The sequence below is a fragment of the Lipotes vexillifer genome, unplaced genomic scaffold, assembly GCF_000442215.2.
Source record: "Lipotes vexillifer unplaced genomic scaffold, Lipotes_vexillifer_v1.1 scaffold216, whole genome shotgun sequence".
Classification (NCBI taxonomy): Eukaryota; Metazoa; Chordata; class Mammalia; order Artiodactyla; family Lipotidae; genus Lipotes; species Lipotes vexillifer.
Window position 1 is genome coordinate 79,099 of NW_006779100.1, and position 23,995 is coordinate 103,093.

At 49.1% G+C, this 23,995-nt stretch overlaps 1 protein-coding gene across 1 annotated transcript in view; it reads left to right on the forward strand.

The window, feature by feature from the left end:
• Positions 1–23,877: 23,877 nt before the first annotated feature.
• Positions 23,878–23,995, forward strand: part of ASIC2 (acid sensing ion channel subunit 2) — a gene marked incomplete at its 5' end in the record, with an annotated part of 82,289 nt that continues 82,171 nt past the window's right edge. The window contains one exon of the mRNA XM_007452461.1: positions 23,878–23,991. Coding sequence (XP_007452523.1) covers positions 23,878–23,991 — 114 coding nt within the window. The remainder of the gene's footprint in view (positions 23,992–23,995) is intronic.

Genomic DNA, 23,995 nt, shown 5'->3' on the forward strand with positions numbered 1-23,995 from the left:
AGTCCCAGGACCCCAAGAGAGTCCCGGGGCCCCAAGAGAGTCCCGGGGCCCCAAGAGAGTCTCAGCCTCACTTGCTCTCTCTGTCCTATCCAGAGAGAGAGACTGCTCTGCGTCTTTTAGGACACCAGGCTGGACATGGGTTGACCTGTCAGGAGTCCGGAGTCTCTGGGGAGGAGTCTAATCCTTTATCAAAGGATACGGCTTATCCTTTCTCTGGGTGGAAATTCTACCTTTAGACACCACGGAGGGCCTGGTGAATGAGCCAGGGGTCCCAAACATCTGAGTGTGTTCTCAGCAAGCCCGCTTTCTGAGTTCTCACTTTATTCCATTGCCCTCCCCCCTCCCACGATAAACCTTGCCATCCACTTATTTATTAATTCATGTAACTGATACTTACTGAGTTCACAGTACGTGTCAAACACTGCACAGAGTGGTGGGCAGGCAACAGGGAACAAACTCCTCGTCTTTGTCCCCATGGGGGTTACAGTCCGATCGAAGAGGTAGATATTTATCAAATACTTTTATACGTGGAGATATATGCCAATAAGGTCTGGAAACATAGGTACCATTTTATTTTTTAACGGATTGAAGATGTCCTTGTTGACATGATATATAGTCACCTGTGCTTCCAGTCTTCATGGACACCCTGTGTAATTACAGACTGTGTTAAGGAAAAGCTTAGGGGGCTGAAAGGATGCTTAACAAAGATACTTAGAATGAAGATTCTGGAATAGTAGGGTTACCAGGGACCTCAAGGCATTGAAGGCTAAGGCTTAGTGAGAGTGAGGGATTACCCAGATAACACAGGGAGTTAGTAGCTGGGAGAAACCGAGGTCCTTACCTCCTAGGCCAGCTCCTGCCCTAAAGCTCAGCATATAAATTACTGAACAGAAGTTGAAGCCCGAGTAGTGGGAATTACACCACCCCACCAGCACCCTTTTATCCTTGCCAGAGGACCCAGTTCTCCATCTCTGTCCCTCACCTTCTGGGAAGCCCGACTCCAGCTCCAAAGTGTTTGGGTCAAATCTGCAGTCACAGCTCTAGCGCTAACCCATTCCCAGAGCTTTGCTTTAATCTCGGGTGTTTGCTCCGCGCTTGAAGGAATAGAGGCCGCTGAGCGCGCACTTCCAGGACATTTTATGCTGCTTTTCCTTTGCCAGGAAAACCTACCCCTCCGTCTCCTCTCCCATTTTCCCCCTGAGCAAGATATAAATTATTTTAACTATCTTTACTTAAAAGCCAATAACCTGTAAAAGAACGCTGTTTGCCTTCTGTTTTTAAGTGCTTACAAAGCAAAGGGCAGCAGGCGCGTCAGAGCTGGGAAAAGACAGGGTTCTGGAGCCTCTGGGACAAAGGCCAGCAAGCAGCTTCCGCCCTCAGTCTGATGGCAGAGAAATAGCCCCGCCCAGGAACCCTCCTAGTCTGATGCAGAGAGAACAGTCCTGCCCTAATGGAAGTTCCAATCTGATGGGAGGGATACACCCCCACCCTAGAGAACCCCAGTCTGATGAGAGAGGTGGCTACTTTTCGTATATAAGCTTATTTCCTGTTATCACAACCCTGAGATAATGACTACTATCCCCATTATAGAGAAAAGAACAATGAAGAGACAGGGATCTGCCTGAAGACGCTTAGATGATCAGAGCCGGGATTGAAATACTGGTCTAATCCCGAAGCTCCTGCCTTTCCACTACACCGTGATGCCTCTTGGACATACTCTGGAAATATCCTGGAGTTGGAAAGTGGGATGAAAACTCGTCAGACTGGAGGCATGTAGCATCACTTTCAGAGCATGCTAAGTGGGCTCAAGGAGCTAAAGGGAGAGTTGAGTGTGCAATCCGGGGATTTCTGATATAATAAAAATAAGCCAGTGATCCTTAAACATCAGGACTCATGAGACTCACCTGGGAGGCTTGCTTACTTATTTATTTGTTTGTTTGTTTATTTATTTATTTTTGAACTACAGTTGATTTACAACATTATATTAGTTTCAAGTACAAAACATAGCAACTCAGTATTTTTATAGATTAGCCTCCTTTTAAAGTTATGTCAAAATGATGACTATAGTCCCTGTGCTGTACAATATATCCTTGTTGCTTATTTTTTTAATACATAGTAGTAGTTTCTACCCTTAATCTCATACCCCTATCTTGCCCCTCCCCCTTCCCTCTCCCAACTAGTAACCACTGGTTTGTTCTCTATATCTCTCAGTCCGCTTCTGTTTTGTGATATACATTGATTTGTTTTATTTGGGGGGGTTCCACATATAAACGATAACGTAGAGTATTTGTCTTTCTCTGTCTGACTTCTTTCACTAAGCTTCACCCTGGCGGGTAGGCAGGGCAAGACCATCTTACACACAGGAGAACTGAATCTCCGTAAAGTAAAAGGACAGCGTAAGAACACAATAGATAGTGGTAAGTCCAGGGCCAGCAGTCATGTCTTCCTGCCTCCAAGTTTCATACTTATTCAAGCATTCAGTCTTATCACTCTGGGCCGAGAGGGGAGGGGAGGTGTGCAGGTACTCTTCAAGAGGTGGCCCTTGGTGAGGGTGTTTGGGTGTGTGTCCTTGAGACCAGGGGCCATTCTGTGAGGCCTGCAGGAGAGACAGGCCGCTGCGGGGAATGAAGAGGGCTTTGGCAGCATCAAAGCCAGAAGGGAACAGGGCTGGGGGACAGCGGTCTCTAATAGCCCGGGCGAGAGATTATGGATGCTTGCCCAGGGCAGTCACATCAAGGAAAGGGGTGTGGGAGGTCCTTGAGCAGAGCAGTGTTGCCCCTACAGTCACCAATTAAGTACTGGATGAGCTAAAAGATCATATTTGGCAACCACGGGTCATAGAGGGAAGGACAGAACAGACTTAATGATTTTCCCAAGGAACCTTGTTTTGGGCATCAGAGAAAGGATGGATTTGGGGGGAAAGGGACTTGAAACAGCTCCATCCTCATCTTATTTAACTCCAGATGGGGCAGAGGTTAGACTCAGGCTGAGAGGTCTGGAAGGTAAGACGCAGGTAGCTACCAAGTACGCAGGAAAAGGTATGTCCCCAACACGTAAGTTCCAGAGTCAGAAGAGAAATGATGTTGCTGGCTGTCCTGGCATTCAGGACATAGATGATAGGAGGAGGGCAAGAAATGTGGGGGGACTCTAGCAGTCCAAAACTCATGGAAGGTTAGAGCTGGAAGGAGCCATGGGGGTTGTCAAGCCCTAACTCCTCACTTTCATACGAAGAGAGTGAGGCCTAGACATGAGAAGCGACCTGCCCAAGGTCACACACCTGGCAGCTAGATCCCAAGCCTTCCAACTTTCAGGCCAGCACTCCTTGCAACCTAGCCAAGGGCATCTCGCCGGCAACCTCCACCATCCCACTTCCTAATTACTGTATGATCCTAGACTTGGAGATGGAAGAGGCAGCCAGTTAAAATGTGCAATTTTTAAAATGTCAGTTCGGGATAGTGTATTAACATAATCCCCAGATGGAGGCATTAGCATTCATGTTCCCTTACACTGCCTGGCGAAACTTGCTGCCATGTCTAAAACTGCAAATGCTTTTACGACCTGAGGTGGCAGGGAACCCTCCAGGGAGTACATGGACTGAGATGAAAGGTGGAGGAGATGTGAAGGCCCCTCAGTGTCCCAGTCTGGCGGGGAGGGGCTTGAGCAAAGGGAAATTGCTCAATGGGGGTTTCTTTCTTATCAGAGAACCCATGGGCGATGGTCAGATTCTTGGCAAGAAGGAACCCTATTAGTCAACGAATCCAAAACGAAGGGCTCACTAGTGAGCAAGAAACGTGTGTTCTGATTAGGCTCTGCTCCTAAATTGCTGGGTGACGTTGAGGAGGTCCCTTCACCACTCTGGTCCCCGATTTTCCTTATTCTTTAAAACAAGTGTTGGGGGTTAGATGATCCCCAGGGCTCTGTACCTCCAGCTCTGACATTCTGTTTGTGGCTCCTTAAGACACTAGGGCAGGCCCTGAGCTAGTGTCTCATATAAGGAACATTCTGGGACATTCTGGCGTATTCTGGCCTGTCTTGACCCATCCGTTGTTTCTCATTGACACTTTGTACCCAAAGCTTGGCTCTGGCTTACCAGCCTCAATCTTGGCTCCTCTCAAGAAAAATTCTGGCTTTCTTGGTGTCAGATACTGTGGGTCACCACCTTCCGGGAGCTTCCATCCCCTGTATTGCTTGGTGCCTCTCCCCTATAGTGAGTCCCAGGCCCTATTCCAGGAGGTATATCCAACATACACTCATGCACAAGAGCTCTAAATTGTCCCAGGAAGGTCCAAATTGGAAGAGATATTTGTATCCACACTGCCCACCCTATTCCTCTCCCACTATAGTAATCCATATAGCCTGACTTTTAGGCTCAAAGGGAGTAGAAATGGATACGATTGGAAAAATAGATTAGGGCCAGTCCGTGGAGGGATTTTGGAGGGATTTTGTACGTTATCATGTCAGCCAGGGTTCATTGCAGAGAGGTCTATGGAGCCATAATCCCATCTGGTGGTCATGGATCCAAACATAGACCTGGAGGTCAAGCCAAGTAAGGAGTTTGTGGAGATGCTGTCAGTGCTCTAGCCACATGGCCTCTGTACTCTCTTTTCCTGCTGTCAGGCACTTCCTGCAAACACCTGTGACTTTCTGCCTCAGAGTAGTCTCTGGGCACAGGGGCAGGCGGGAAGTTTGGGGTTTGGACACCCCAGGAGCAGCTCTCAACCAATGATAAACAGGAGCAAACAGATGAATGGCCAGCTCCCTCCCCAATCTGGTGTGATTACCCTGCAGTGTGTTTTTCACCATCTCTAGGAGGTCCCCTGCAGGGCTAAGCCCCAGGCACCACAGCAGGAACTGACTCCAAGTTTACCATATACAGTGGCCTTCCCTTCCCTGCCATACTTGCACAGCCCCCTACTAGGGCTTCCTGAAGTCACTCCCAAATATACCCTGAAATCCTAGCCTCTGGAAGGATCCTCTGGAGCACAGAAATGGTGCTTACTGTGCCCACTCTTGGAGATTCACAATGTACGTGGGTATATTAAAGGCTCTGAGAAGGCCTGCAAGAAATCAACATGTTTAACTCTGTTTAGCCCAGCGTTTTCTAACCTATTTGACCACAGAGGTTTTTTTTCCTTTAAGCATCTCATAGAAATCATGTTTTCTGGAAAATACTTTGGAAAATGCTATGCAGGCATTTTCGGGCACCACCGGAGTCGTGTGTTAGAAAGGCCCAGCGAGCGGTGGGTTGGCCATGGTAGGAACAATCACTATTATCAATGGTAGTTACATCCCACTTTTGTCTGGATGCTGTAGGATCGTGGACTGTCACAGCAATCTTGTGATGGTTAACAGAGATGGTATTCACACTCTCACGGGTAAGGAATCTGAGACTCAGAGAGACTAAGAGACGTGCCCAAGGTTATACAGCTACTACGTGACAGGCTCAGGACTCCTAACTCCACATCCCTCTTTGCAGTGGACTTCCTACTTAGCAGCAGCACTGGGAATAAAATCCACGTTCCCATCATCCTAGTCCAGGGTTTCTCCATCCACCCAGCAGTAAGGGTCAGCCACTGGCCTCCGAAGGTTCCTGTGATTGAGCAGAGATCAGAAGACCTCCAGGGGAAACGAGAGGAAGTGGGGAGGCCATGGCCATGGGTTGTGCACACTCTTTAGGTATTAGGTCCCTTGTTCTGACTCAGGTGCCCTGACAACTTCAATTCTCTCTCTTTTCTTCCCCTCCCCCAACACACGCCACTTTATTCATGTACACACTTACTTAGATTTCCAGGCCTGCATGCATTCAGATATTCAAGCATGCATGTGCACACCTGCACCTATATAACATTCAATGCACGTTGTTGTTATTACTTGTTTTGTTGTCTGTCTTCCCCTCTACACCTTTGGACTGTATAACCCACAGGGTAGGAGCTGAGACTGTCTTTTTCACAGTTCATGGTGTTCATGAAAACACCAGAGGCAAGTACAGTGTCTGGCACAAAGTAGGTGCTCACTAAATATGTATGGAATAAATGGATGAATCAACCCACAGATGTGCAGACTGGATGTATCTATGTAGCAAACCACAGTGCACACACACATACAGGCATACACACCCCTAGTGCGTGTAGGCAAACACACATGCACACGGGAACACAGGCACAGATCGGACCACCAGTACCCCATCCGGAGCCCAAGGTCAGGACATGGACATCACGCCTGCTGACAGGAGTCTCTTGGATGGGATCCAGAGCCTCCCCTCTGGAGAAGGCAGCAGCCATCACTTTGCTATCAGTCTCTCTGCTCCATTTATGGTTGAAATAAAATGTGTCACCGTTGCTTCACTGGAGAGCAATGTTGATGTGGGAAGAAATGGAGAAATATTGGCCCAGCTTGCATGCTGGCTCACTGACCTGGGGGAGCTTAAGGCATCAATGAGTTTGGACTTAACTGCCTTTTTTATTGGGCTTTAATTCACTGGTACTTTTCCGGAGAGAATCCAATAGGCAGATGCAGGGTCAAGCAGTCTCTGGGGCTGCCAGCCCCCCTTGCCCTCTCCCCGCACCCTCAGGCCTGTTCTAAACCACTTCTCTGCACGGGATCACCCTTGGCCCTGTGGTGATGGGAGGAATCAGCTGTCGACGCCTGTCTCCTCCTCCCTGGCCTCCATCTTTTGCCCCTTGCCAGGCAGCCTCTCCTGTCATAACTCCCTTCCCCGCAAGGGCATTTCAATTTCATGCAATAACACTGATGGAAAGCTTACTCCGTTCCACCCCTTGTGCGGGCTGCTGGGTTACAGAAATGAACAAGCAGGCATCTTTGCCCTCTGGGAGCCTGGAATGAAAAGGAGAGGCAGACACATAAATTTCACGGTATAATAGATACCAAAAATTAACCCATGGACAAGGTCTAGTGATTCGGGTAAGGCTACCAGATAGGACGCTTCCACTTCCTCTCGAAGGAGGTGGGAGTTTGCCAGGCAAGGTACTCCCGGGAAGGGCATGCCGGGCAGGTGGAATAGTAGGTGCAAAGGCACAGAGGCATGATAGAGCGGAGCATGTCGGGGCGCTTGCCAGAGGTCCCATGCGGTGGCGTGGGGGAGGGAAGGAGAGAGGCAGCAGGGCTCAGCAGGATGAACTCAAGCCTGGGAGTCGGGAAACCTGGATTCCAGTCCCGTCTTTGCTGCTAATTAGCAATGTGACTCTGGGCAAGTCATATTCCTTCTCTTCATCTGTAACATGGAGAGTTTGAGCTCACTGAGCTCAAAGAGGTCCTCTCCCCCCAGCCCAACGCCTTCTCATCTTTGCATTGACGTTTCTCTGCTCTCCTAAGTCTCTGACTTAGTTGATGCTGGTTTTGAGTTTCTGTAAAAGAAACTGACTGCAGAAAGCCCAGTACAGGCCTACTGGGCTCTGAGAATCCGACAGTCTTATAGAGCAGGTGTTGCTGCCAGCCCTTCTCTTGGGGCAAGGGAGGCCCTGGAGTCCCCCTTCTCAGAGCTCTGCCCTGAGTCCTGCAGGCTGCAGGAGCTCTCCCCAGCTAAGTGGGAGAGCCAGGCCAGCGTGGGGACGACGTGGTGGAGTGCTCCTTCCTCAAGCAGGAAAACCTGATCTGCATTTCAAAGTTCACCATCCAGAATCATCCAGATTCTCAAAACATCGCATTTAAAAGGATGAGCTTCAGTTATCTGGGAAACTTTTTCTCATTTCACCATATGAATAAGGCATGACTGAAAGCGGGGAAATGCACTGGAAAGCTTCAAAGCTCCGTGCAAATATAAATACTAACGCGCCTTTAGTATAGGGTACAGTATATGTACTATATACGATGGTATAGTACATCCCAGTCTGCCCAGGACGATGCCAGGTTCTGCCTGTTGTCCTGATGTAACTACTGAGAGTGCCCCCACCTTTCACTGTCAAAGGTGCCCTCCTTGGGGCATAAATGCTATAACCACCCTGGTTGTTAAGCTTTTGAGGCAGGAGTGATAGCAGGGAAGCATCGTGCTCGAGTGGAAAGGAATGGACTTGCGGTATTAACGCAGACCTGGATGTCAGTCCCACTCTACCTTGGATACCTGACTGAACCTTTCTGAGCTCAGCTTTCTTATATGTAAAATGGGAATCTAACACCTCCCACGCTGAGTCTTTCAGAGAAATCAAGGAGACATTGCCTGTAAGTACCTAACACGTATGTGCTCAGTATATCTTCCCTCGGCATCTATGTCCTCGGCAACCTGATAGTGCTCAGTGCTGGGTAGAGGAGATTGGATGTTGTATGCGCGAATGAATGAGTCCATCAGTCAATCAAGCCCAGAAGCAGAAGTTGGGGCTGCTCTCCCTACAGTCCAGCTCCCTCTTCTGTCAAATGAGCTGAGACGTTCAGAGAACTGGGAGTCTTCTGCTGTGGACGGAGGGTTTGATCCTGTCGCAGCATCTTCGCCCCCATCCCCCGTCCCAGAGCCTTCTCATAGCGCTCGCATTGATTTCTCTCTGCTCTTCCACTTTTTTTTTTTTTTTTTTTTTTTTTTTTTTTTTATTTAAGAGGTTTTTTTGGATGCTTGGATACCAGTCCTTTATCAGATATGTTTTTGCAAGTATTTTCTTCCTGTCTGTGTTTTGTCTTCTGGTTCCCTTGACAGTGTCTTTTGCAGAGCAGAAGTTTTTAATTTTAATGAAGTCCAACTTATCAATTTTTTCAAGGATCTTATTTTTTTTTTATTTTTTATTTTTTTGCGGTACGCGGGTCTTTCACTGCTGTGGCCTCTCCCGTCGCGGAGCACAGGCTCCGGACGCGCAGGCTCAGCGGCCATGGCTCACGGGCCCAGCTGCTCCGCGGCACGTGGGATCTTCCCGGACCTGGGCACGAACCCATGTTCCCTGCATCGGCAGGCGGACTCCCAACCACTGCGCCGCCAGGGAAGCCCTGCTCTTCCACTTTTAACCTCCATTCAGCTTCTCCTTTTCTCTTTCTTCCTCTTTGGCGGTAGTGATGGGGGCCAGGGCCGCTTTTCATCTCCATTCCAATGCCTAGCCTGAGAGATCAATATAGACCTTACCTGGGCTTTGTATTTCCCCAGGTCCCTCATTGTTTCCCGAATGCCTGTTGGCAACAGTGTTTTATTCCTGGGGACACCGGCACTTAGGGACCACGGATCTGAGTTTGGATCCTGACCCCTGTTTATGGGCTTAAAGGGCTGATTTGGGGATGATAATTTGCTTATGGTAGAACGTCTTGTAACCTCTCAGAGTCTAAGTTTTCCATCCCTAAAAGGGACATAATAACACAAGACCACGATGAGGATTAAGTACATAACTGTGTAAGCTGTCTCGCACAGCACTTGGCCTTAACCCAGAATCAGGGTCTCCACAGTCCGGCCCAAGCCACCTTTCCCATCTCATGCTCCACTTCCTCCGCTCACAGCACACAAATTAAAATTCCAGCCATGGTTTCTAGTTCCACCGTCAGCGGACTGAGCCAACCCAGACCCATCTTCCACTCCATGCACATAGACATGCAGAACAAAGTACAGTTTTTTAAAAAATCTTTAATGCAGAGCCGAGCTCGAAAGAAAAGGAAACTTCAGGTGCCAGAAATGAGAAAGCCCTGGAACCAAGATGCCTGCATAAAGCCAGGACGCAGGAATAGCCATCTCTCCACCAAGGGGTCTGGAAAAGTCCACCTACCAAAGAAATAGATCTCTGCTGGGGGCTCTAGGTGGCGTGTGTGTGTGTTTGTATACAAGTGTGTACACTGCTCAATTCAGATAAAATCCCCTGAATACCTGCTGTGTGCACTCCCCAAGCTGGACACAGGGGATCTGGCCCACAGTCCCCTCCCTCCACTGGAATGTCAGAGTGCATCCCCAGGAGGGCAGAGACCCTTGGGGTTATATTCACTGCTGTTCTAAACACTTTCCCCATATTCTCATTTAACTGCATGCAGATTTGCAAGGTGGAGGGTATTACAAAGAAGAACCGAGGAACGGAAATTAACTAACTTCTAGGTCGGGACAGAGCCAGCATTTGAAACCAGACAATTTGAGTCTGAACTCTTGTGTTTAATGCCCTGGTACATAACCTCGTACCAGAGAGTAGGTGTGCAAAAGTGTTTGTTGAATGAAAACCCGAATGAATGGCCGGGAGGGGCTCCCAGAGCAGTTCAGGGTGCTGCGGTCAGGGTCGGACCGAGCAGGCCCAGTCCAGGCAGCACTGACCTGCGAGGGGCCCCGCGTCCAGCCCAGCTCTCTGTAAAGGGTGACAATTTTAAATGAAATGGACTCCCCTGGCCTATAGGTGCTTGAGAGATGGTTTCTCCTGTCTCGGGACGATTGCATCGGGTCCCACTTCCTCCGAGGCTCTTCTCAATTTTTTTTTTCCCTCCCCACTGCGCATCTGGCTCTAATTCGTTTCCTGGGTCGCACTTGGTGGTTACCACTTACGTTCTAAAACACGCCATTAGGCATCTGATGTATGGTGTGTTCGGTGGGTGACCGCACTGGTGCTCCAAGCCGTTCGTGGAAATGAAGAGGCTACCGCCGTCTGCCGTGAGCACCGCCTGCTGACAGCGGCTGCCACTCGGCCCCCTGGGGGTCTGTGGGCCCAGATGGGGGAGGACAGACTGTCCCCCCAGCCTCACAGGTACCCCCAGCGACATAAGCCCTGGAGTGAGCAGAGCTGGCTAAAGCACCTATCTCCACATTTAGCTTAGCATCCGTTTGTTTACCTGGAACCCATTTATGACATACCCACTGTGTACCAGGCAAGATGAGGGTGCCTTTCCTGCCCTGTGGAGTTCACTGTGTATGACTCCAGGCCCGATCCAAACAAGCTTAGGGTCTGCAGTGGCGTCATAGCTGTAGCCAAGTGGGTCTGGGGCCCATGGGGGCTGCCAAGGGGAGACTGTGTCCTGTCAATGTGGTCACAGAGCTCTCCAGCACCGGGTACCTCTACAGCAGCAGCAATGAACTGGGGCATGGAGAGCCCCAGCAGTCACTCCTAGAAATTGCTTGGGATCCCTCTGGAATCCTGGGATGTCATCAACGGAAGAGTTCGCATAGATTTTTTTTTTCCTGCCTTTTAAGCCAGGCTGACCCATTCAGACACCCCTCCCTTAGCCATCCCTAAGATGTGGCCTCCAGTGGTAGCCACTGGTGAATGAGACAGGCCTTCAAGCCCATCCCTTTCTCCCCAGGGGAGCCTGTCTTTCCTTGGGCTCATCTCCCCCCTTATAAGTAGTAATAACCCTAATGAGCATGGCTGTCTAGATGCCAGGCACCCAAGCTCATTTAATCCTGTGAGGTAGGTCCGGCCTCCCATTTTCCAGATGAGAAAACTGAGGCTCATAGAGGTTGAGTGCCTTGCTCAGGTTCAAACAGCTAGTCAGCAGTGGCATATGGCCCAGAGCCTGAAAACTCAGACTGCTTTCCACACCTGCAATTCCTCTTCTTGACTTGGATCCTTTCCTCAGTCCACGCCCCTCCCCCCAAGTCTAGCGGCCTTCCTAGACACCTTGGATACTCTAGTCCCAGCATCTCCCACTGTCTGGCATGAAGGTCTCTGGCTCCAGTTCATGGCTCTGGAGGGTCCTCCAGACCCTCTGCCAGTACAGGACAGGCTTGCCCAACACCCCCACTCGAGGAGAAGTGTGAGGATCCTGACCAAGGTTATGTGGTTCAGGCCCCTGCTCCTGGAATACCCTCCTGGGTGGCGGTGTTGAGGATGCACAGAGTATTTGCATAAATGCTTCTAATGACAGGGAGCTCACTGTCTCCCAACACAGCCCATTAGATTCATCTCTGTTCAATAATGAACATATATCAGCTTTTAATTATGAAAAAATTTTAAACATATACAAAGTAAACAAGATAGTATAATGAACCCCATGTGCCCACCATCCAGATCCAACAATATTAACATTTTGACATTCTTGTTTCCCCTGTTTCTCTGTTCACCCCTATCCCTTGCTTAAGGACGATGATGATGATAATGATGATTTAACATTTCCTTTTGTTGTTGTAAAATGTATGTATACTGAAATGCACCTATCTTACCTGTATTGTTTTGACAGATAGATACACTTGTGTAACCCGTACCCTTAGGATATAGAATATGTCCATCTCCCCAGAAAGATTACCGTGGCGTATTTTAATTGTTAAGTTCTTTCCCTATGTCCAGCCCAGATCTTGACACTGTTCTCCATGGCAGTACAGAATAAGTCTATTCTCTCTTCCAAATGATATCCCCTCAAATATTTACAGATAGCCGTCATGATCCGCCGTAAGTCTGCTCTTTTTCCATTTTAAATACCCCCACTTCCTCCAGCCATTTCTCCTTTGTTCTCAGAAGACAGGGGAACTGGCTGCTGACATTGATAAAAGGAACCCTGGTTTCACCCTCACCAAATCTCTCCCCCGGCCCATCCAACCTGAAGTCATGAGCTCAGGCAGAGGTCTTGGCCACTTGCTTAAGTTCCTGCTTTGAAGAAAGCTGGCTCACGGGGGGAGCCACCCAGGAGTCCTAGCTTTGTACAGTTTTTGATCAGCTACGTTGTGTGCAAATTTCTTTCTTTATAAAACAAATTGCACCATTATTTCAGCCATTCTCTTTGAAGTTGATCATTCAACAAACTTCTACTGAGCTAGGCTCTGCATAGAGCCCTTGGATAAATAGGTAAGACATAGTCTCAATAGACAAATAAATGAAAGCGTTAATTTATTCAGCATTCATTGGTTTTCTGCTAAGTCCCTCGAACTAGGGCAGATACAGGGAATATGGTAGCATAGAAGATGCTCACCCCTGCAGAGACTTGCAGTGGTGACAGCTGACAGCTCTCCCTGAAGCTTACAGGGGTTGAGAGGAGGAAATTAACTGGATATTTTCAAGGTAGAACCTATAGGACTTACACATGCAGAGAGCTGCTGACCTGTCCCCCCTCAGTTCTCTGATTTGGTGGAACAGCGTTGTAGAATTTCAGTTGACTTTTTGGGACATAGCAAAGGCTCATACTGTTAATCAGTGACACCCCTGGGCCATCCTGGAGAGCCTCAAGCCATCGCTCTGCCATGTCTGGGAAACAGTTGGCACTCGTGTGGTTTCACGCCCTGACTTGCAATTAGTCTAATTTATACTCAGACATGTTAGAACATGCTCAGGTGCAAATCCTAGATTTTGCCCCATTGCTGAGAAATATTAACCTGGATTTCTTTTTGTCACTGTTACATAGTGGGATACAGAAAGCCCAGGTTTCTTAATCGGACAAAAGGGTGGAGCTCCCGGCTCTACCTCTGACTTGCTGCATGACCTTGGGCCAGTCGTTTGACCTCCCATGGATTCTGTTTCTTCTTCTCTAACAATGGGAATAATAGTAGGGTTCCTGGGTGGTTTGCATGGGAACGTGCGTTTAAGCTCCTGGCATGGCATCTGACATGTAGCAGGCATCCCGTCTGAATTATCCCTCTAGAGAAGATCTGAAGCTATTACCAGGGACCTCTAAAAGCACTCACCAAACAGATGCTTACCCCCCCTCACACCGCAGAAGAACAGACAGTTGACAGGGCTGGAGAGACAGCAAAGCCTATTAAGGAACTTACATTTGATCCTCCAAAAAGCTCTTCAGCCCCCACTCGGGGTTGGTACAGACATCATTAATTTTGGTCCCCAGGGCATCTCTGTGAGGCAGGTGCAGCCAGTCCACTTGACACATGAGAAAGCAGACTCACGGAACCAGAAGCTGGAAGTGCCTGGACTTCATTCCCATCTGACCCTGAGAGGTATTATTATCGCCGTTCTTCAGATGGAGGAGTCAGAAGGTCAGAGAAAATAAGTCACTGGCCCAAGGTCACATGGCTCAGGACTGGTAGAACTGGGGTCCCCACTTGGATCTGTGTCAGTAAAAAAGCCTGTGATCTTTCACTTCTCTGTGATGCCTCTTGCAAGTAACTCACCCTCTCTGAGCCTCAGTTTCTTCATCTGTAAATGGGACAATAGTGTCTATTTTGCAAGCTTGTGAGAACAGCCTGTCATGCCACTTTCATCATGAATGTCTTTCTTCCCATCTTCATCTGACTTTGTCTGGAGCAGGGCCCAGACGAGGGTGAGGCAAGCGAGGCATCCGGGGTGCAAAATTTAAGGAGGCGCTCACTCTCAGCCCCCGGAAGTGAGTGGCTCCTTAAATTCTGTGCCCGAGGCACCTCACCTACCTCATCCTAGTCTAGGCTCTGATTTGGAGGTGAGGAGATGCGATGGGCTTGGTGGGGGGGTGTGGAGAGGATGGGAAAGATTGGGGTGGGTCATGCTGATATCAAAGCAGTAGCTGAAAACGGGCCCTCTGAAAATGTACAGAAGCTCAACAGGACCGAAGGGTTAGAACAAATACTACACAAGCAGACCTTGCTTCATGTTCATTGTTCCTCAAGAGCTGCGTTCTGTAAACTGATGTGTGGGAATCAAGGATGGCCTTACAGCTGCTCCATCGCCTTGATGATCTAAAGCTGTTTTTTCTCCATTTCTACCTGACAGCTAAGGGGAGTGTCCATGTCTTATCTATCTTTGTATTCCCAGGACCTCACAGAGTATTTGGCATGTGATAGTTGCTCATTAGATGTTGAATGAACTAAAATTCTTTGTCTTTCATTCTGAAAGCCCCTAATCATCTCAAGTCCTTTGATCCTTTGATCCTAAGTCAAGGAACTGTGGTACCATGAAAATTACAGTTGCCTGGGGGTCTAGTCCACCAGTCTGAAACAGAAAAACATAGGGGTGGTCAAGAAATATTAGCCCAACGTTAAAAGCTCATAAATGGCAGAATTGGTATTTGGTTCCAAAGCTTATGCTTGCTCCACCAGAGTGCAGGGGGGCAAGTCTAAGCAATTTTTTTTAATATACAAAGTCCTACCTCTGCCTGTGTCACCAACTAGAGTCCCTTCTGCCTAAATCCCCAAAACTGTGGCCCTCAAGTTGCCCTGCTTAAAACTTCCCCAACTATCAGGCATTGCCCTTAACTACGGAAACACTGGCACCATCAGCAGAACTTACATTCTTCCAGCACAAGGAGGGTAAATAGGATTCAACTCACTTGCCAACTCTTAATAGTGGCAGCCAGAATTACTGGGCTGAAAAAAAAAACTGTGAGACTCAGAGGGGAAGAGTGCTGTGATCCATTAGTTATGTCTGCTATGGACCTGGGAAGGTGAGTGGTATTGTGCATGCTGTGTATCTGCCCGCTGGTCTTAATTCCACAAGGAAAGCAATCTGATTAAACCGCCCTCTGCACTCATGAATCTGTGATGCCTTTAAACGTTCACAATGCAAGCTTTGCTACTGAGATTACATGCTACTCAACCTCCAAGACCAGCCATGGGGAAGAACTAGAAGACAATGACATCCTCTGAGCAGTTCCTGGAGAAGCTGAAATATGTTTTTAATGAGAAAACATGAGATCAGTAAGAAAGTGATACGAGGATTTTCGTGCCGTGTGGGTAGTTACCTGTTTGACCTTTTCTTGATCAGCTTTTAGAATCAACCTGCCTTGGGATTGTTTTCAGCCCTGGCATTAATTGGAACATCTGCTTTACTTCTGTTAACATCATAAACCATCATTTGGTTTTTACCCGTGCATTGTTTTCCATGCAACCCTGTAGAATAATGTGAAATTAACCAGGAACACAATAGAACACATTTCTGATCCCCACCTTTCCCCTCCCCCATCCCACACCTGCTCAAAAAGGGCGATTCCCAGAAGGTGTGTCGTAAGGCAGGTGCAAGGAATGACATGTGTCTTATCTCAGGGTGGGTCATCCAGGTATAAAACACTCACAGTGGGATGGGAAGCTCGCCCAAGCCCCCTGGGATAGGTGCTGGGAAGGTGGGGGAAAGGTGAGGTTCAGCTGAGCAGCCAGGCTGATACAAACTTCTTATAGAGGAATACCCAAGGAATGTTCCAGAAGGGATCTGGGCACGGCCACAGGAAAACCAAATGGGCACATATTCCTGTAAGTCCAGCAGACAGCAGTTAGAAGAGGGCACAGGGCTGTAGTCACAGGATCAGGCAAGCAGCTGTAAAAAGAACTCATAACAGGACCAGGAACCCAGAAATCACAGCGTGTAGGAGCTGAGATTTCAGAACTTGGGTGCAGAATCCCTACTACAAACAATTATCTTAACTAATGTTACTAGGTAGGTACCGTCTGCCAGGCACTTCCCGTCCCTTATCTCGTAAGTAGTCAGAACGTAGACTAAGATGTGCCCCGCTGTGGGGCTCTGCACCCCGGAAGGGCCGAATGTGGCAGAACTCAGGGCTACATCCCGGTGCATCTGGGTGGCTGCACCTTGAACACAGCCCTGCCTCCAGTCGCCTCTGCCTGGGAGCTGGCGCACGCTGGGGCGTCAGGAATCGTGTCAGCAGGGTTAGAAGGAAGGAATGGGGGCAGCAGAGGGACATGGTACCGGGCTGTGGATGGTTTGTGCCCGCTCTCTCTCCTTCACTTTTTCTGAGCCTCTGCCCTCCTCGAAGGCAGGGAACCCCTCCCGAGTCCTGCTCCCCACATCTGAGGACAGCCAAGGGGATGGTCTTTGCAGTGAGCCTTGGCTTGCTAGAAATGTGCTCTTTTTCTTAACCCACCTGCCTTGGCCCTATATCCCTAAGTTGGGCTTGGTGACCTGCTGGCAGTGTGCGGATCAGAGAGCCGGGCCTGAGGGGTTGGCGGGGGGTCCACTGAGACTGATGTTGGTTTCCTTGGAGAGAACCAGTTGCCAGCTCTTCTCAGTTACTGCATGTGTGTCTTGGTGATTATCAACTAGCTGACAGCTCAGCTCCACTATTCATTGTGCACAACGTCTGGCACATAGTAGGTGTTCAGCCAGGATAACCTGACTCCAAAGACTTGCACGAATCCTGCCCACCTCTTAGTAGAGCCCATCGCTGTCTCCCTGGGTAGCGGTTGGGGAGGGGTGTTTGGTTCCAGAAGCAGAAGAGAGCTGGAGTGATGGGCTGGTAGGCAGGGCTCAGCGGGCACCACTGGCCTTCCTGACATTAGCATGGCCCTGTTAAGCCCAGGAGCCAACCTAAGGGATCTGTCTCAACGTGCTAAGTACCACTGGATTCAGCAGCCCTGTCCCTGAGAGAATTCTGTATCAGTCCCCACAGTACTTGGTACCACCCAGGATCATTCTGCAGGGCCACCCTCCCTACTAGGTGATCCCTAAAGAGTTGATTCATGTCTGCATTCCCAATGCCTGGGGAGGTGCTAGAACACAAGAGATGTTCTATAGATGCAACTGAATGGATGAGCCACAAATGTGGTCCCAGATGGAACAACATCTCAGATTCCATTTCTACAGGCAAATAACGACGCTTTCGCCTCCCCTGCTCCTTCAGGGCTTAGACAGGATACAGGCCACAAACAAGAATGTTCTCTGCCTGGCCCGAGGATTTGTTTTTCTGTGAAGTGCTTTCAGATCCATGACAGCCTTTTTGATCTTTACGGCAGTTCTATCGGAAGTTATTCGTACCAGCATTTCGAGGATGAGAGATCAAGTTTCAAGATGAACCGACTTCCCCAAATCAGGGCAGGGCCAGCATTGGAAGCTGGGGCTGCCTCGTTCCCAATTCCATGCTTGACTTTTTTCTTGCACGCAGACACCTGCCCATTAAGTGCCTACTATGTGCCAGGTACGGGACCAGGCACTGGGAATCCGGAGGTGAAAACGACGCAGCCTGTACTGCCCACAGGAGACAGGCAGTGGAGGACCCCAGCAGACAGAGCAACCAACCCATCCTTGAGCCCCCTTGGAAACTTCCATCGTGCCCAGACTCCCCTCCCCCGACCTGCCAAGCTGCAGTCTAACTTGAAAGGCTTCTAGCTCCCCACATCCCACTTCATGACCCCAGGTCAGGCCCAATTTGGGGTCCTCACATGAGGTGCCAGGAGGGATTCGTTGGCGGGGGTCTGGCATTTCAAATGACACTCCAGGTGCCTTCAAGTGGCCCCTGTGCCTCTGTGAGCCGTCCTCCTAGGGAACATTTGCTCACAAAATGTGTGACTTGAAGGAGAGCGCTCAGAGTCACCTGTCGCTCCCCTCCGTGCTGTTTCCCCAGCTCACGGATTTGCAGTCACCTGATGCTCTTTTCTTCTGCGTGGGGCTCACACGTCTCTTCCCACGTGGTCTGAAGCTCTCTGGACAGATGCCCAGCAGAAAAGGCCCAGGCTGTGCTTCAGGCTTGGAAGGAGGAGACAGGTGGGCTTCTTATTGAAACTGACACAACCAATGTCACATCCCGGCAGATGGCTGCAGGGGATCGCAGTACCGTAGTATACACTCAAAGAATGCTAAGGCTTCTTTGAGCGACCCATACATATAAAGGGAAAAGTCAGGCGAACCACTCTGTAGCTGTAGGACCTTGGATGAGGTATTTAGCCTCTCAGAGCCTCAGTTTCTCATCTGCAGATTGGGGAGAATAACACCTACATCTGTGGGCTGTGTGAGCCTAAAATATAGAAGGTGTATAAGCAATCAGCATAGTGCCTGCCTCGTGGTAAATGCCCAGTGACTGTACATTCTTCTTTCCCCTTCAAAAAGGAGCCCGAAGGAGAATGATATTAATGACGTCCTAAAAGAGACTGGTCGGGAAGCGGGGAGAAGTGTTTGCCAAGGGCCCACTTTCCCCTCATCTCCTTCATTCCCAAGGACCACAACAGCCATGCGGAGGTGCTTTCATGGGTATCCGTGAAATGGATGAAATCGCCTTTTTAATCTCACTGTGGGGAAAAAGCAGAGTCATGCAACAGTCCTTGGAACATGATAGGTGGTCAAAAATTCCTGTTGCAGGAAGAGATGAATAAGCAAGGAGATTTCTTAACGAGATGCCGTCCTTGCCTTCAAAGAGCTGACCGTCTATGGCGGCCTCCTCACGCACACATCCCTCTGCCATATTTCATTTTCAAACACGTTCCTTGCAACTTCAGAAAACAAAAGACAGCTTCGTCTTGTTTACTGGAAGCCTGGTAACCCATTTGACAGACTGTCTCACTTCCGCATGTGTGAAATGTGTTGGAGGAGTTTGACAGAGAAAAACAGCAGACGAAACAGTGGGCTTCAGCATGTCCATTATTTTGAAAGCAGCCTAATGAGAAATTTCAGCAACTCCCTGGGAGGAAAGTTCATTCAACTCAAGACTGAGCTTTAGAGGCCTTTTGGAGCCGCACAATTTCATTTCCTTCAAGTGTAATAAGCAAGAAGAGACAAGGAACCCACTGCTTAGGAGAAGCCCTAAAGGTCAGGATTAATGAAGGGTTGGAAGGTTTGAAGCTTGCAGGCCCAGTTGTGTGCTAGTAAGTGGATATTTCAACAGTCCTTAAGGGAGCTTATACATAATTTATTTTCTTAAGTAGGTACATGGTGTTGAAATGTTTGCACTACTAATTGGACCAGAAAACTGTGTCTTCATGGGTATCTGCCGTTCCTAACCTTTCCCAGCAAGGGCTCCACGTTGCATTTCCCAGGCTCTGTAAGGCGGGGTGCCCCAACAGGTCATACCGAGCCTAGAGGCTGGCACCCAGGCCAGCTGGAGTTGCCAATCTTTCTTATTCCTGGTTGCAGTACCCTGGCAAGGGAAGCTTAGCCATAATCTCCAACCCCTGGCATGTGCAAACAGAAGGCTTTAGAGGAAGAGCACAGACCCAAGCCCAGGTCTCAGCTCTGCTCCCAAACTAGCTGTGTGACCTGGGGCAGGACACTTCACCTCTCTGAGCCTTAGACTCTCCACATGCAGAATGAGACATTTGGGAGGGAAGATTTTTGGCAAAGATGACTTTCACCCTGGAATCTCTGCTTACCAGCTCTATGACCTGGTTCAGCCTCTCTGGGCCTCAGTTTCCTTATCTGTAAGACGGGGGTGATAATACCAAACTCATAGGGCTGCTGCAAAAATTAGTGACAACAGATAAAATGTGAATGGTGCTCCAGAGAGGGTAGCAAAGCCAGTCTGTGGCATCGGGGCTATTCTTAGAGCTACTGGAAGGCAGTGAGACCCTCTCCCCATCCCCACACCCAGGTTTCTTTTATCTAGAACGTGCCAACTATGGACAATTATATGCCAACAAATTGAATAACCTAGAAGAAATGGACAAGTTTGTAGAAACACATGGCCCACCAAAACTGAATCAAAAAGAAATAGATCATTTGAACAGACCAATCACTAGAAGTGAAATAGAATCTGTAGTTTAAAAAAAAAAAAAAAAACAACTCCCTGTAAACAAAAGTCCAGGACCAGAGGGCTTCACTGGGGAATTCCACCAAACATACAAAGAATAACTTATACCAATCCTTCTCAAACTCTTCCAAAAGACTGAAGAGGAGGGAACACTCCCAGAGTCATTCTATGAAGCCCCCATCACCCTGATACCAAAACCAGACAAAGACACTACCAAAACAGAAAATTACAGGCTAGAATGTGCCAGCTTCAGACTGGCGGTGGCTATCCACTCTACCAGTAACTGGTTACAATTCGGTTGTTGGAATCCAAATGTAGATTTTCAAAGTGGATTGTGTGCATCAAAGTATGTCCCTTTCCTACAGAACTCCATGGCCCCAGTGATCTCATTGGCTGCCCTGGGCTTTTAGCAACAGGCTTAACATTCTTAAGGAATAAGCAGTTAGTGGCACATGGCAGTTTCCATCCCCTATACCTACTTCAAGATGAGCTTAGTATCGTGGGGACATAAGCAGAGAGGACAGGACTCCTCAACCCCACCCCCATTCTTCAATTTATGACTGACCTCCCCCGTAACCCAAATAATTTCTCTCTCTTTTGCTGAAAAGGACCTAGTATGGATTCATAACTCGTAAAGATGTCTATTATGTAATCTTCCAAACAAATCCACCATGTGGCAAGATTATCTTGCTCAATTTTCAGATGAAGAAACTGGAATTGGGAAAAGTAAATGCCATGTTCAAGGCCACGGACTTGACAGATAATGAGAAATCTGCTTTGATACCTTGTTGTCTGGCTCGAAATTTCAGTGTTCCTTCCTTGGAACTTCCTTGGTGGTAAAGTCACACCCATGAGTCCCAGCTCTACTACCTGCCTCTTCACTAAGTCTCAGTCTTCCCAACTGTAAAATGGGCATGTGATAATAAGATACCTCCCCATCAGGGTAGTTGAGACCATAATTAAGAATGCTATATAACTCCTATGAAAATGCCAAGCAGGGGCCAGCACGGAGTAGAGGCTCAGGAACTGTTAGTTTTCTTCCCTCCACCTTCACGGGGCCATTGAGAAAGCTGAAGCTGCCCACGTGCCTTCTCTGAACTGTAACACACTGTACCAGTGTGAGCAATGAAACTGATGGTCATGGGGCCCATCTTTATCTCAGGCTTCCCCCGACAACCGCCCCATCACTCCTGGAGATCCAGGTTTGAAACATGCACCATTAATTCTTACCAACCGATTCAACTAAGGACAATTCTAGACTCTTAGCAACCTTGCAAATCCAGCCCTGCCATCCGCGACGGGGCTGTCAGCACTTACCGAGAAGTGCCTTGGAGAATGGCAGGTCTGAAGAAGCAGCAGGCACAGCCTAAAAGTCTAGACTTACATAAATTGTGTTTTCTGGCTGGCGGCGATAAGGCGTAAATTGGAAGCGCGTGTTACACTTACACGTCATTATGCATCGAAATGGGGAAGGGGAGCGGCATCTTGTCCCAAATTTGTAGCAAAACTGCACTGTGTGTACGTAGCTCTCAGGCCTTTGATGTTGAGCAGAGAGGAGAATGATCCTCTCCGAAAAGCCCAGGCAGGAGCGGCTGAGAAGGAGGCCAGCAGAGAAGTGCAGTGATCATGAGCCCACCTGTCTCTGAGCCCCTTCTCCTGCCGCTGCAAAGGTAAACTGTCTTTCCTCTAATAAATACCTTCATGGAAAAGCAAGCAAAAATGCTTAGGAATCAGTTAGGAAGCTGAGAAGGCCAGAGCAGAGAAAGAGAGGGAAGGGGGTGGGACAAGATGTCAGCGTGAGCTCCCGCCAGAACCAGCAAGGCTGCCCAGCACCAAAGCCGCATCCCAGAGGTGGGCAAGGGGATGGGAGTAGCAACAACTTGGAGCCCATTCATTCATTCATTCCACAAAACAGACACAGCCCCCGCCCCCTCCAACGAACAATCGCGTGAATCACCATCTAGTTACACGCTTTGATGTGTGCTATAAAGGAAAATACTGGGAGTGTGAGGTCATAAAACAAGAAGCAGTAGCAGGGCTTGTACAGTCCCCATAATACTTGCACATAGTAGGAGCTCATGCATATGAATATTGATTGGCTGATGGAAAAAGCAAGGCAGAGAGGAGCAGCGTATGGCTCAGAAACATCCCAATGACAATGTCAACATGCTCAGAAAGATCGCGCGTGTTAGAGTCAGACAGACATGGCTTTGAATCTCAGCTTCCCTACTTAATAGCTGTGTGACCTTAGGCAAGTCGCTTAACCTCTCTGGGCTGCGGTTTCTTCCTCTGCATAATGGGAGGAACAGTACCCACCCGTGTTTGCTGTTGCATGGTGAAAGAGCAAGGGGCACAGTGAGGAGGGATGTCATATAACTTGGTCCAGGAGCACGGGAAGGCATCTTGCAGGAGGAGATGCATCAATCCAGTCTTGGAGAACTGAGGCTGCCCAGGCAGAGAGCTAGATGTTGTCCAGGCAGAAAGAGGAATGAGAGGAGTTACAGGCGGCAGCAGCAGCAACTAGAAAACCGCAAGTACTACGTGAACCAGCAGGACACATCCAGAGGTGCTGCAAGTTGTTTGATCTGGCTCCACCCACCCACCCACTCACTCGTTCATTCATTCATTCATCCACTTGACATATATTTCTGGATCACCCCCAGGTGCCAGGCTAGATTCCTCGATATACATGCAGAGGTAGTCTCTGAACCCATGGAGCTTCTCTTCTAGTGGATTCTCGTGGACTCAGATGGGAAGAGGAGGATAGAGCAGGCAGAGAGCATCATAGAAAACTGGGTGTGGAGGGAGGGCCTGGACCTTACTGTAAGGGGGATGGGCAGTCCTCCTGGTGGATTTTAAGCACAGGCTTAATATAATAGGTTTGCATTTCTGAAAGAGTGAGCCACAGTGAACTTAGAGGATGGGCTGGAGAAAGTTGTCTGGAATCCGGGAGCCTAGCTAGGAAACTGCAGCATCCCAGGCAAGAAATGATGGGGGTCCTAAGTTAAAGCAGAGTGCAGAAGAGAGAAGGCAAAATTCAAGTCGGATGTAGAGACAGTGTTGACGGGCCCTGCCGGCTAATTGCACGTGTGGGTAAGGAAAAGGAGGTGTGGGCAGCCGCTCTGAGGGTCTGGCGTGAGCCCCTAGGCAGGTGGCAACGCTGTTCCCCGGGACACGGTGTACCGGAGAACCATCCAGTGGGGCACAGAGGCCGAGGAAGATTTGATCCCACGGGGGCATGCTGAGTGTCGGGGATCCATGGGTCCCCCTGAGGCCACGCTTAGCAGGCAGTGGGATCAGTGTGTCCGGAACCTGAGAGAGAGCTTGGGGCCGGAGGCACAGATTAGAGGGTCAAGAGGATACAGATAATGCCGGACACTTGAAAGGCGCGTTACTGCCCAGGGCGGGGGTGTGGTGTACAGAGGGAGAAAAGAGCAGATCCCACTGCAACAAAAGCCAAAGGGCGTCCAGATGTGTTCTTTGATGCCAGAGTCCCACTTGGCAAAGGGCCATTAGCCGGGGGTGAGGAATCATTGTCGCCAGGAGGGTTGATTGTGACGGGCAGTGGGGACTCTAGCCTGCTGTTGGGTTTCTGGGGTCTCCCCAGTCTCTGGAGCCCAGTCTGAAGTCACCCCTGTGCTTCTCTCTCTCTCTTCTCTCCTTCAGGTGTTTACAAAATATGGGAAGTGTTACATGTTTAACTCAGGCGAGGATGGCAAACCTCTGCTCACGACAGTCAAGGGGGGGACAGGCAACGGGCTGGAGATCATGCTGGACATTCAGC